The sequence below is a fragment of the Myotis nattereri genome (assembly GCF_964212035.1).
Source record: "Myotis nattereri genome assembly, chromosome: 8".
Taxonomy (NCBI): domain Eukaryota; kingdom Metazoa; phylum Chordata; class Mammalia; order Chiroptera; family Vespertilionidae; genus Myotis; species Myotis nattereri.
The window spans coordinates 41,934,235-41,948,961 of NC_138083.1; the positions used below are offsets into that span (position 1 = coordinate 41,934,235).

The 14,727-nt window shown below is 46.3% G+C and overlaps 1 protein-coding gene across 1 annotated transcript in view; it reads right to left on the reverse strand.

The window, feature by feature from the left end:
* ATP8B1 (ATPase phospholipid transporting 8B1) overlaps window positions 1-14,727 on the reverse strand; it is a gene marked incomplete at its 3' end in the record, with an annotated part of 109,508 nt that overhangs the window by 47,325 nt on the left and 47,456 nt on the right. Inside the window, exon 2 of the mRNA XM_081096587.1 lies at window positions 7,504-7,706. Coding sequence (XP_080952713.1) covers window positions 7,504-7,684 — 181 coding nt within the window. The 5' untranslated portion in view covers window positions 7,685-7,706. The remainder of the gene's footprint in view (window positions 1-7,503; window positions 7,707-14,727) is intronic.

Below are 14,727 nucleotides of genomic sequence, written 5' to 3' on the forward strand. Positions count from 1 at the left end.
TTGTGTGTTCCTCCCCCACATTTTCCTCCTTTCTACCCTTCAGCCACCACATTCCCAACATGTGTGCTCTTCATTCTCTTGTTTTTCCATTCACGTTTACCAAACAAGAGCCCCAAACAATATATTATTCAGGCCAGTTTTTGAGCTATATCACATGCATTCTGTGAATTGCTTTTTCTCCCTCAACATTATGTGAGTTTCATTCATGTGAAGAACTGCTATTCATTTCCACTGTTCCCTACTATCCCATCATATGCACATACCACAGTTTATCAAATCTCTGTTAATGGGATTGGGTGTTTGGCTATTACAGATTATTTCACTATAAATATTCCTGTGGTTGTCTCCTGGAACTCATAAGATTTTTTCCCAGGTATCTACTTAGGAGTGGAATTGCTAAGTCTAGATGATGACTTTCATCTTTTGGTTGCCCATGAATCTTGATGTGCCCTTTCTCCCTCTCTTGAATGTCCCCTGAAGGGATATGAGTTCAGTCATCATTGGGGGGAGGGGAGGGGTGAGAAAGAAGAGGAGAGAAAAGTGGTGATGGTGGTGGTAGTGGTGTTGGTGTGACTTTCAGCTACAGCCTTGGGGAACCAAAGCCAGGAAGGACTGAGGCAGGGCAGTGCTCTGACGAGCATGAGTGTGAGGTGGGGTTGCCTGACTGAAGACTGGGGACTCAGCTTGCAGTAGTGACATCACACAGTTCCCTGGCCACCCTCTGTCCTCTCTATGGTGTCCTCCACTGACTTTAGACATAATACCCACCTCTCTATCTCATGGCGACCACTGTTTTGTGGTAGGGTTGGCTTTTTGGAAAGGGATAACCCACAGTGGGTCTCTTACTTCCAGAACCTGATGTAGCAGGGGAGGGCCCCTCCCTGATTTGTGGTATGTCCTAGGATCCTTGGTGGTGGGGCTGTGGCTACATCCCTTGGGCTGCTCCAAACTTGTTTCTTTTTGTCATGTCCAAGGGGCCTGCAGCTGATAACTTTCTTCTGGATAAAGAATCTAAGGGGAGAGTTCATTAAGTGTTTTTAGGATGGGGAGACTGAAGGAGCCAGGAGGGTGATGGTTAGAAGATAGGAAGACAAGGGGATGGCTGATGGAGGGGAGTGTAGAGAAGGCAAGAGGGAGGGCTTCTCCCCTGGGGTGAGGGGTAGAGAAGGATGAGTGAGGGAGGGTATGTAGGGCCTTGAGTTTCTCGAGTGATAAAGCATGAGGTGGCTCAAAGTGGGCACCTACAGGAGAGTGTGAAGATCTGATCAGCTTTTGAGAAAATGGGAAAGGAGGTAAGAGGTTGGAGTCAAGAATTTATCATGTCTACATGCTTGATTGTGTGGTTTTGGAGCATTCAGCTCTGTTGCCTAAAAACGTCACTCCTTGTTCCTGGCCCTTTCTATACAAAGTGTGGACAAGCTGCATCGCCTGAGATCTCGTTAGAAACACAGACTCTCAGGCACACCCAGATCTCGGGCACCAGAATCGGCATTTTCACAAGATCTCAGATGGATTCCTATGCACCATGACTGTGGGATTAGCTGCTCTTGATCCTAATGGAATTCCCAAGGTTTTTTAAAATCACTTCCCAAAGCCCTGTCCACCCCTTCTGCTTTAGTCTGGGTGAGCCCAGCAAAGGTCCCAGGTGACCCTAATTGCAGGTGACGTTGTGATCCACTGCTCAAGAGCAGCATTCCTTAGCCTTTCTCCTGCCTCCAGCACACCTGACAGTGACAGCCCCTCCCAGCAATATACTTTGTCACTAAGCAACACACTGCGGGGTTTGAGCAAAGCAGGACTTTGGGGATTCAACTGCCTTTTGAAATAAAGGGCCCTCACCCTCACTGGGGGTCTTGTTAACAGATCCTGATTGGCTGGTCTGGGAGGAGCTGGAGGTTCTGCATTTAACAAGCACCCAGGGATGCTAGTTGGTGGCCACTAGGCTTTGAGGAGCAGGGTGCTAAGTAGGGCATGAGATGCATTATTCTACTGATTTGAGGTAGAAACTGGTGAATTCCTTTTAAAATATGGATTCTCCCCTTGTCTCACTCCAGACCTACTCTATCGGCATCTCCAGGGACTGGGCCCAAGTACCCATAGGGTTCTAAAAGCTCTACAGCGTGATTCTGATACACCAGTAAGATTGAGCACCCCCAGTTAGAGAGAGGGGGAGAGAGAAGAAGAAACGAGGTGGGAGAGAGACTCAGGATCCAAGCAGGCAGTAAGAAAAGCACAAGCCATGTTAGGTCTCCATGAGCAAAAGCTCCTCTCCTAAGCTTCAGTCATGAATGACATTACTCAGAAGCAAGTTCCAGAGAAGGAGGTGGCACAGTCTCACAGGCCCTCCCTCTCGCCTCCTCTACACAGTCTCCCCTCCCCCTTACAAATCATTGGCACAGGAAGATCCCCACCCCCTCGCTCACACACCCTTTATTTTACAAGCTGCCAGTTACTGTGGTGTCTTAAGGCTCAAGAATAGGCAGGCAGTTTACAGCCAATTAGAGAAAGAAATTAAGTAATCAGAGTGGAATTTCCACATGTTAGGTAAGTGTCAAAAACCGATTGAGTAGAAAATATCGATCCTCAGCATGCTCCAAGGATTTCCTAGGATTCACATATTTCAATGGGCTAGCTTAGTCTGTTTTCTGATCCCAGATAGAAGAGAATTCATAGATGCTCTAGAGAGCCACACCCTTCATTCCTATTCTTCTCTGAAGACAGCATTTCCGCAGGGTTTGCAGCTGTTCTTGTTCTGTTGATGTCGCACCCAGTCTGAAGTCACAAGCAGCACACTTCCTCCCTATGTCCTGATGCTCTCTCTTTTTTTAAAAAAATATATTTTTTTATTGATTTCAGAGAGGAAGGGAGAGGGAAATAGAGATAGAAACATCAATGATGAGAGAATCATTGATCGGCTGCCTCCTGCATGCTCCCCACTGGGGATCGAGCCCGCAACCCAAACATGTGCCCTTGACTGGAATCGAACCCGGGACCCTCCAGTCCACAGGCCAATGCTCTACCCACTGAGCCAAACCAGCTAGGGCCTGATGCTCTCTTGGTGATACCTTTAAACCCTCATGATTGAACATTCCGTCCTAAATAGTCAAGCAACACAACACAAAATTCACCCCTACACAAAATTCTGAGTTGGAAAAGGCTTTAAAAGAAGTGCAGTTTTATATTTTCAAGTACAGAGAGCAACCCAATGCAGTCAAGAAGAAAGGACTTGGGGGACTCCCTGTACAGTATTATTTAGGTTAAAATGAATGAATGAATGAATGAATGAATGAATGAATGATGTTGAAGCTTTTGTGTGAATCATCTCCAGTTCCAAGTTGTATAGTCAGAATCAGTCAGTTCTAATACGCAGTAGTCACACCTCTTAGAATGTATGCAAATGTGAAGAATGTGTGGATGGGGAGTAGGGGGTGGGTACACTTATGGAAGGAATGGGGGCAGGAACTCACGGAAAAGGCTCCTGTCCTAACGCCCTTACCTGGACTTTCCTCTCCCTAAGAATATGTGACTTACATGGGCACAGCAAAACCCAAAAGTCAGCCAAGTCCTCTAAGGACTGCATTCTGGAAACTAAAGCTCACTGCTGTTTATTACATTGTGGTTAAGCGTTTAAAATTCTGTCACTCTCCAGGTACAAGGCCGCACCATTCTTGTTCGTTTCTTACTAGTTCATCCTATACTTCTAATTGCCAGCTAGCAACACAAGTAGTCAGGTCCAAGTCAACCCTCTCCTTGCCTGTCCTCCCCCCCCACCCCCCATTACTCATCCCCACAGATGTCTCTGTTATCCACGGAGGCAGAAGGCACTTTCCAAAGGCGGCCACAGCAGTATCTCCCATCCTGCAATGTGACCTTGTGACTCCCTCATCAAGAAGTAGCATCTAATGTCCCTCCCCTTGAATCAGGGCTGGCCTCAGTGGCTCTCTTACACCCAAGAGAACGTAGCACTCATGATGCCGCCTGAATTCTACAGCCGGCTTCTGCTTTGATCTCTTGGCACGATGATCCCGCTTAGGACACCCCCATGGCAGCCTGTCGCCATGCCAGGAGAAGCCCAAGATGCTGGGGGTGCTTCCTCTAAAGGCCCAGTTGAGCATTTGAGTTATCCAGCTCAAGGGCCAGACATAGGAATGAAGAAGCTTCCAGATGATTCCAGACCCCAATGGTTCAAGTCTTCACAGCTGAAGTCCCAGATACCCGAGAGCAGACACAAGCCACCCCTACTGTGCCCTGTCCGAACTCCTGACTCAGAATCTGTGAACATCATGAAATCGTCATTTTATGCCACAATCTCCATCCAGGGTCCTCCCTGCTCAAAATCACACAAGTTTTGTCTTTGAAGCACGCATAGAGGTGTGGTGCCTGAAGCAGATGAAAGTGATTAGCTCGCCAAAGGAAGGCCTGTAGAGGGAGAACAGTGGGTGAGCGGAAATGTGAACATTTTAAAGGTGCGGGGAGAGGAGAAACAGGAGCGTTGGGACAGGAGGGTATCACCGGCCAAGGAGAGCTGTGTTTCCTGAAGGAGAGGCTGTTGAAAAGCACGCCAGAGAAAGCAGAGGCTGGGAATAGGTGATTGATAGAAAGCTCACCGGACTTGGCACTGGGGTTCTGGGTGACCTTTCAGAAAGTGTCATCCACAGGCAGCCCACAGAGGGGAAGAACCTGGGAGAAGAGGAGGATGTGGAGGTAGAGAAACGGGTTTCCAGAAGCGTGGCCAGGAGAACAGGAGACAGGACACCGGCCCGAGGCAGAAAGCAAGATTCAGGTAAGAATCTGCTGTAGACGGGAAGCTGGGGGTGTATCTGTGAGCCAGCCAGAGCGAGGCGACGGGAGAGTTCAATAATAAAGCAACGCTGCCAACGAGGCAGGAGACAGCCTTTCCATTCCATGCCCGGCTCAGAAGAAAGGGCCGATTTGTACTCATCCAGGGACCCCCTCCAGACCACTGCCTCTTCCCAAGGACTTCCTCTCTAAGCTGGTTCCCACCTGGCATAGGGTCACCCACAGAGCTAACCTAGTGACACCAGGATGGTAAAGAACAAACAAACAAAAAGACCCAGCATTCTAGCGTCAAGGAATTTAAGGAAGCTGTGGCTGAATAGAATTAAACTGGTTTCTTTAAAGCCCAGTCTTCCAGGATCCCTTTATGCCAATGGACAACCTTAAACTCCAAGACAAAGAGAAAGAAGTCTGAGTTTTGGGTCACGGGACCACAGAATCTTGGTGCCCTGGAGCATTCGGTGGGACTGGTGTTTCCCGGAACACATTCTAGCCGATACTGTTCTGTGCTAGTATGTTTGTTCATCATGAACAGGGAGTGTTCCAAGTGAGTATAGGGAGGGAAGCAAAGTTAAGAAAGGGGGAGAGAGGGGTACAGAGGAAGAAGGGAGGGAGAGAAGGGGAGAAGAGGAAGCAGACTGGTTGGGGGCAAATGCCAGGCAGAAGGAGAAAGGAACAGGGAAGAGATCTAGCACTTACTGAATGTCCTCTGTGTGTTTGGAAGGGCAGACAGAGGTGTCAGAATAATAATATTTTAAAAAGTCACAAGCAAAGTTATTCAACAGAGGTTTTGAGAAATGAGAACCACCAAATTCTTCTAGAAATATAAGCCCCCATTGGAAAAAAACTATGAAGAGACAAGATCAAGCCTGAACCCCCTCAATGCCTATATTCTGAGGGTTGAAATTGACAAGAAATAAGATCGGCCAACTCAACCATCAGGAAAGAGCCCGGAGCACCAGAATGTGAAGGCAGAGTTGGAAAAAACCAGGGGTGAGAGTTGCTACCCACTACGTGCTTGTCTGACATTTCTGCAGGCACCCAACCCCAGGCCCTTTGCTGTGTCCTCAGCCACAAATCTGATAGCGTGACACCAAGCGCCAGCAGCCGAGTTCACCCTTCACCTGCGGAGCCAGCTCACCAGATATCTCTATACGGTAGAGATTCCGAGGCTGTGATATGAAACTTAGAAGTGCAGTAGGAAAGGAATGAGGAAGAAACAGGTTGTGCACTATTTGGGCAACCAGCTAGAACTCCTCGCTAACTTTCCTCATCTGAACTCTACCAAGCCTGGACCTGTTATGACAGAAGCCACATTCCTGTTCAGCTTGGCAGTGATTCCATTTTCATTCAGCTCAATTATCATGACTTCTACTTAGAGGCAGAAAGCACTTAAGCTTAATACTCAATATCAACCTGAAGTCCAAAAGAAAGTCTAAAAACTATACTTAAAAAAATACATATATATTTTTTATTGATTTCAGAGAGGAAAGGAGAGGGAGAGATAGAAACATCAATGATGAGAGAGAATCATTCATTGGCTGGCTCCTGCCCACCCCATACTGGGGATGGAGCCCTGACCAGGAATCTAACCGTGGCCTCCTGGTACATAGGTCAGCATTCAACCACCACTGGGCAACACTGGCCGAGCTACAAGTTTGATGTGGAAAGCTGAGAAACAGGCAAGCGATATATACATATTGATGGCCTCCCCAGGTTTCAGAGCTGCGGTGGGAGGGCCCTGGCGGACATATGCCCTCCCTCACACCGAGAGCCTCCCCACACAGAAGAGCAGAGGCACGGTCTGACCAGGAGGAATCACTGCAGCAGTGTGAGGGATTTCATGCCGTGCCACTTTTTCCTCTGGGTGAAAACTTTGAAAAAATACAGTTTAACAGGCAGCAGAATGCGGGAAGGAGAGACGAGGGGGCAGGGGGTGACATGAGGGGCGCAGGCTTCTGGGAGACCTTGGGAAGGCAGACTGATGGTGATGGAGACTTTGGAGAAACCAGATAAAACCAGAAGTCATTCTGATGGAGGCTGTGGAGAGGTGTGTCTGGAGAGTCAGAAACAGATCAATTTCATGGAGATTTCTGTGACTAGGAAACCACAGTCATTTAGCTGGAATTTCAGGAACCTGGAGGAAACGGGTTCAACCTGGAGCAAATCTGGGGTCCAAAGAGAAAAGGATCAGCTTTGGAAGGGAGAACCAGCAGGAAATGAAATAGAAAAGCCACGACCAGAAGACATTTGCCAACGCTGGACCCTACCTCGAAGCTGCTGTATAACAGGCCCCACGTGGCAGTCAGAGACCCATAAAAATTTTCCTGGAGAAATAGAGAGCCAAAACCATTTTATAGTCACTACTGACTGAACAGAAGGTATGGTAACTCGAAGGTCCCTGGGCTCAGTAACAAGAAAATTCTTCCACACACAACCCCCTTCTAACAATACAGACACGAAGGAATACTGAAGACCTCCTGTTCCTGGGCAGTATATGTCAGATAAGGTAGACTAGCTCTATATACTGAGGAGGTTGTGCACTTGTCCAAGCCCATCAACCACTCTCCCAGTTGCATCCTGAGATAAGAGGAGGAAGGTGACTCCTGGACCATCTAACACGGGCCATCCGTGCTTTGCAGCCAGTGCCACTGCTCATGTGAGGATGACAAGGACGGCACCTGGTCTCCAGTCCAGAGCGGTTACCTTTTCTTAATGTCTCCCGTCTTTCCTCCACTTCTCTGTTGACTCGATTCTGTGTCGGTTCAACCTCAGGCCCCTGGTCCTCAAGTTCATCTTCGGTTTCATCGTCACTGTACGGAACCACTTCATCATTGGGCTGAGAATCCTCCTCAAATGTCGTTTCTGAGTCTCGTTCTGTACTCATTCTGCTGGCAAACTGGAACTACCTGGTTTAAGAGAAAGGGAAACCAGAGTGAATTATGACCTGTGCCCAGTTTTTGGTAGAATTCTGTCTACCTCTGGTTACAATGCCTTTTAACAGACTAGTATCTTACTAACATATAAATATGTCTGAATAATGACCCCAAAGTTCAAATTCTTATGCAAATAAGAACCAAACCATTCATTATTGGTGAAATGCTTGGGTGAGAATTAACAAAAAAAGGAACTGCAATTTATTTTTATTTTTATTTTTTTTAAGAGGAAGGATAGACAAACTTTAAGGTTGTATTTCAAGCCCTAACTGGTTTGGCTCAGTGGATAGAGCATCGGCCTGCGGACTGAAGGGTCCCAGGTTAAATTTGGGTCTAGGGCAGGAGTGGGCAAACTTTTTGACTCGAGGGCCACAATGGGTTCTTAAACTGGACCGGAGGGCCGGAACAAAGCATGGATGGAGTGTTTGTGTGAACTAATATAAATTCAAAGTAAACATCATTACATAAAAGGGTACGGTCTTTTTTTTTTTTTAGTTTTATTCATTTCAAACGGGCCGGATCCAGCCCGCGGGCCGTAGTTTGCCCACGGCTGGTCTAGGGCATGTACCTTGGTTGTGGGCACATCCCCAGTAGGAGGTGTGCAGGAGGCAGCTGATCGATGTTTCTCTTTCATCGATGTTTCTACCTCTATCCCTCTCCCTTCCTCTCTGTAAAAAATCAACAAAGTATATTTAAAAAAGAAAAAAAAAAAAGGTTGTATTTCAAATTGTGGGTCTCTACCCAGCAAAATCAACTTAACTGGTTCACAACCAACATTAAAAGAAAGTGAAACCGATTCTAAAATCTCAGAGTACAGCACACACAGTAAGAATTAGTACTGCTGGCAAGACAGTTTTACAAAACAATGCATATACACATTTATTTGCATCATGAGTCTTCATGGAATTGAATTTTGTACTGTGTATTGCTCACAAAATTTCAAACCCATTGCCCTAAGATATCTGGTTTCTGCTAGCACTAATATTTTGAGTTTTTACTCCGATACATTAAATACAAGCTTAAGTCCTCAAATTCTGCTAACGACTTCCTGGGAGCACTCCCTAGCCAATTTTCCTAACTGCCACCACCCACTGCCTGTATCTCGATTCTGTATTTGTGTATATGCCACTGTATAAAATGACCGTCCACAAGTAACAAAAACAACCTTAGTTACATTTATATTAGGAAAATATTGACACAAATACTTCAGGACAGACATACAGCCGGGCAATATTTACATAAGCATTACACTGCTATGTACTCAGTATTGTCAATAGCACCTCACATTTATATAGTGTTACCAGCACACCAGGCCCTGCCTACATGCATTATAGACACTGACCTTTGAAACTTCCCATACACCTTGGTGAAGGTATTATTGCTAGTCCTACTCAACAGAGGAGAAAGCCTAAATTCTGCAAGGTTGAATAACTTGCATAATTATTAAAAATTTGCAGCAAAATCACCTGCTTCCCAAAGAGAGATTTTCTATATTCTATGTTTACGTTGCAATTTGTTATATATTTTAATGGGGTGTTAGTTGCCTCGTGTGGAACTATTCAGCTGACTGCATGGCTTTATACCAAACCTAGCCTCTTGGACATGTACATTTTTATGGTCCCAAATGTACATCCAGGAACTGTTCAAATATTTATGAGGCTTTTGTCCAGTGTTATTTAAAATGGTACATAAATTGTGGCCTCTTCATACTATGGGGACAGATCTAAACTAGTTATTTAGATAGTGATCACAAGAGTTTTTAATGACATTGCAAACGCCCAAACCCATGAAGTTGAAAAGTGAGTTACAATCCCTATGTACAGCACAGTCCCAGTCATTCACACACACATTTACTCATTTTCTGAATTTCCAACAACTGGCATGCGTGATTTTAAGTGAGATGATGCATGAAGTGCTTGATTCAGGGTTTAGCCTACTCTAAGTACTCAAATGTTAGCCATTGTTATTGTTAACAATTATTCCCATAATTATCAAAAAAGTTATTTACAATAATAAATGGGACCATATGGGGATCTATCCCTTTAGGCTTTTCCATCTCTGAAGATCACTAAAATGCACCTGCCCATCACTGGGGGTTAAAATATTAGGCTATCTATCTATATAAAAGCCTAAGTGACTGACCGGTGGACCGGTCACTATGACGCACACTGACCACCAGGGGGTAGACACTCAATGCAGGAGCTGTCCTCTGGTGGTCAGTGTGCTCCCACAGTGGGAGCACCGATCAGCTGACCAACCTGTCCCAGCAGCCCACCAGCCCACGGCAGCCACTCCCTCCCTCAGTAGTCCTGCAGGTCCAATCTCTGGAGAATGGGCCAGGCACCGCCAGACCGGTGCCACTGGCACAATCCCGACAGCGCCGCCAGCCTCCTGGAAGTCGGCCTCGCGGACCACGGTTGCTTCCCTCCCTAGACATAAGCAAGGAAGAAACAATATAAAAGTGGCCACCAGGTGGCTCCTGACAACCAGCACGAACGTCAGTGGGTTGGATCTGGATCCCAGGCTGGCATAGGATGGGCACCAGGCGCAGGGCTCATGGGCGAGTGCTGCTGCTGCAGTGCGAGCCTCTCCCAATTGGGACTGACTCGGTCTGAGCCTGCGGCAAGTGCAGTGGGGCCGGGATGAGCAGGAGCAGCAGGCAGGAGTGGCAGGTGGTGTTGGATTGCAGGTTTCAGCCAGATCCCTGCAGCCACCCTGAGGGACCCCACCCGTGCATGAATTCGTGCACTGGACCTCTAGTTATAAAATATGAGTCTATTTAAGCACAGACATATTCAGCTATAAAACCTCTTAATTGCCGAGTGAAACATTTTCCCTCTTTCCCAACTGTCTGTGGGTTTGTAAATGGATATTTCTTGGGACTTCACAAGCGTTTAATTGGCCTTTTGGTGGTTTTGTAATACAGTGGCATCAATGCTTTAGCTAATATTTAAATTTAATACAGTCTCTTCTTAAAATTTCCAAACTCTGAGAGGCAAATCTTATACCAGAAGTCTTTTAGAACACAAATAATAAAGTGGTTACCACTTACTAAGCACTTACTATGTCACGCAGGACTAACCTGGGAGGTAGATATTATCATCCCATCTTACAGATAAGTAGACTGAGGCTCAGCTGGTAAATAGCAGGGTCAGGATCTAACCTCTCCATTATAGGGGCATATAAAATATCGTAAAGTCTGAAAGCACCTTATACAAACATTTTTTATTGTAGTAAAACATACACAACATAAAATTTACCACTTAAACCATTGTTAAGTGCACAGGTCAGTGGCATTACGCACATTCTATAGAAGCATTTTGTAAGCGAACATATCATCACTTCTAAGCATCTCCATGCTTATTTTGCATATTAAGACTGAGTCCAGTCCTTGACGTAGGGAGAGGAGACAAACACACAGAAAGAATGGATTGGACAACCACAAGTATGTAATCCAAAGTAAGCAAAGCCTTGCATAACCAAAGAGCTCCCCACCCGAGCACACACACACGCACGCAGGCCAGATCTGTGCAGGCGACCTGGTAAGCACGGCAGGGAGCTCAAAGCTGCGTGGGAAGTTCTCTGATGTCTGCATGTGTGTGCAGTCCAGACACAGCCACACTACACGTGGGGCTACTGTAGCTGTGTCACTTTAGGGCAATGAAAGAAAAATAAGGAAGAAATAACTTCTTTGAAACCCTAGCCAAAGCTTTCCAGGTCCAAACCATGATCCCTACAATGCAGGCACTGTGTATACCATGGCTTTGGAAACGGTAACAGTCTCACCACCACTGCAGCACACTGCAGATACCTGTGTGTTTACTCAGCCTCCTTTAAGCACCTGCTTGGCACAGGCTACTACACTAGGCCCTGGGAACAGACCCCTTAGCAGTGGTTCTCAACCTTCTGGCCCTTTAAATACAGTTCCTCATGTTGTGACCCAACCATAAAATCATTTTCGTTGCTACCTCATAACTGTAATGTTGCTACTGTTATGAATCGTAATGTAAATATCTGATATGCAGGATGGTCTTAGGAGACCCCTGTAAAAAGGGTCATTTGACTGCCACAGGGGTCGCGACCCACAGGTTGAGAACTGCTGCCTTAGAGCAAGCAGGCCAAATCAAAGAGGCATAAGGCCCATGGGCTGCGAGTTTGACATGCTTGCCCTAGAGACTTCTAGGCTATGGAGGAGTACAGATAAATGAACAATGCCTGACAGCTATGAGACATAGTCACTTCTCCCCAAACACACACCTCAGATCCGTGCCCTTCTATTTCCACAGCCACCACCCTAATGCAGACAAACATCCTCTCTCTCCTAAACCACTACAAGTGGACTCTTAACTGGACTTCCTGCGATGACCTTCCACGCCACCAGAGCCCTGCCATTCTCTGCAGGCTGGTTCCCACCCCTCCTTCTCAGTGCTCATGAAAGACATAAATTTTCAAGACAAAGACTCAAACTCTATCCCCCAAGGCAGACAAAACTTTTCAGCCCCTCCCGTCCACCCCTTACCCGCTCCTCCCTAAGGGAGGACCCTGAGCTTGCAGCACTAAGGGGGGTCATGTTACTCTATCCCCTGTTCAGGCTGCTGTGTGGGCTATTTCTACCTGATATCTCCACGTGGGCAACAGCCCAGGAGGGCGTCTGCCTTCTAGTAGTAACTCCAGTGTCCGTCTCTTCTCTGTTCTCTCCCTAACCACGCAGCTGTCTGGTTAGTGGACTCTAGACCTTTCTATAGGCTTTCTAAAACCAGTCTGGGGTGGGGGAAGAGAGAGGGATGAATAGGAACCACAAGGCCTTATTTACACCAGAGCTCGATTAGGGGTTTTTCCAGCATTTAATACAGCAGTGCCTTGTTTCCCATCCTGCCTCTTATAGTATTCAGCCCTCTTGGTCATGAACCCCAGATGACAGGAGGGGTAAACAGCAGGATTTCCAGACTTGAAGCCCTAACATCCATCATTTGTCATCTTCAAATACGTGGCTATGAAATCCTCTGTCCCCTTTTTTGGGGGAGAAGGTGCTGAAGGAGAGAGAAAAAGGGAATCCAGGCAAAAGGAATAAACTTTACTCTGAAGTTAGAAGGAATGAAAGCTCAAACTTTCATTGATAACACAGGTTTCCAGATTCCAATAAAGGGAAAATGGGGACAAAAATAGTTGAGTTTTTTGGATATGATCTGTGTGCATACACAGCAACAACAAGAACTTGGGCTGGGAGAGGCCAGGAGTCCCCGATCAATGATGTCTTTGTTGTGTAACTTGATTTGTGTCCAGGGAGACCCAAGTAAGATTCACAGTATTCATTTTTGTTCGTTCTTTGTCATCTTTTTTTTTTTTTAACAGCTTTTAAAGTCCTCAATAAGAAAGGATATTTCTGAAATGTGTTTTTCTTTTTTAAAAAAGATATATTTTTATTGATTGCAGAGAGGAAGGAAGAGGGAGAGACAGAAACATCAGTGATGAGAGAGAATAATTGATTGGCTGCCTCTTGCACGCGCCCCCCTACTGGGTAGCGAGCCCATAACCCAGGCATGTGCCCTTGATTGGAATTGAACCCGGGACCCTTCAGTCCACAGGCCTATGCTCTATCCACTGAGCCAAACTAGCTAGGGCTGGAATGTGTTTTTCTTCCTTTCATTTGCTTATTATTATTAAAGATAATACAAATATATAACACACATGATATAATAAATTTTTATATTTTTATATTTTCTAGACTCTGTATGCTTTTTATTATATGCTCTATACTAAATATAATGTTACAACTCTAGTAGGCAGAATTTAAGACACCTCCCCTGATCCCACCTCTTTCTGTGTAACCCCTCCTCACGAGAGGGGGCTGGACATAATGCCTGGCTTCCATCCAACAGAAGAGGGGATGTCTCCTTCATGATTAGGTTACGGGAGGCTGTAACTCCCTTCTTGGCAGCCAGCTCTCTCCCCTTCTTGACTCTGAGAAAGCAGCTGCTCTATGGAGAGACTTATATGGCAAGAAACGGAGTGAGCATCCAGCCAACATGCAGCAAGGAACTGATTTTCTTCAGCCCAACAACCCACAAGGAAATGAACTTTGTAAACATACAGCATGGTGACCATAGCTGGCAGTGCTGTATTGTACATTTGAAAGTTGCTAAGAGAGTCGATCTTAAAAGTTCTCACAAGAAAAAAATGTGTAACTATGTGAGGTGATGAATGTTAACTAAACTTATAGTGATCATTTTGCACTTTATACAGATGTCAAATCATTATGTTGTACACCTTAAACTAATACACATTTATATATTGACTAGAGCAGCGGTTCTCAACCTGTGGGTCGCAACCCCTTTGGCAGTCGAATGACCCTTTCACAGGGGTCGCCTAAGACCATCCTGCATATCAGATATTTACATTACGATTCATAACAGTAGCAACATTACAGTTATGAAGTAGCAACGAAAATAATTTTATGGTTGGGTCACAACATGAGGAACTGTATTTAAAGGGCCAGAAGGTTGAGAACCACTGGACGAGAGGCTCAGTGCATGAAATTCATGCATGGGTAGGGTCCCTAGTGGCTGTCGGCCACTGGCCGGAGCCTTCCTTCATTACGTGCCACCCCTGGTGGTCATTCCATGTCATAGCAAGCAATCGAACTCCCGGTTGGTCGAAATCCTGAGGGGACACTTCGCATAGTAGGGTTTTACATATAGACTAGAGGCCCGGTGCATGAAATTTGTGCAAGGGGAGGGGGTCCCTCAGCCTGGCCTGCACAATCTCGCAATCCAGGACCCCCTGGAGGATGTCTGACTGACAGTTTAGGGATCGGGCCTAAACCAGCAGTCGGACATCCCTCTCGCAATCTGGGACCACTGGTTCCTAACTGCTTGCCTGCCTGCCTGATCACCCCTAACCACTCTGCCTGCCTGCCTGATTGTCCCTAACTGCTCGCCTGCCTGCCTGATCACCCCTAACCACTCGCCTGCCTGCCTGATCACCCCTAACCACT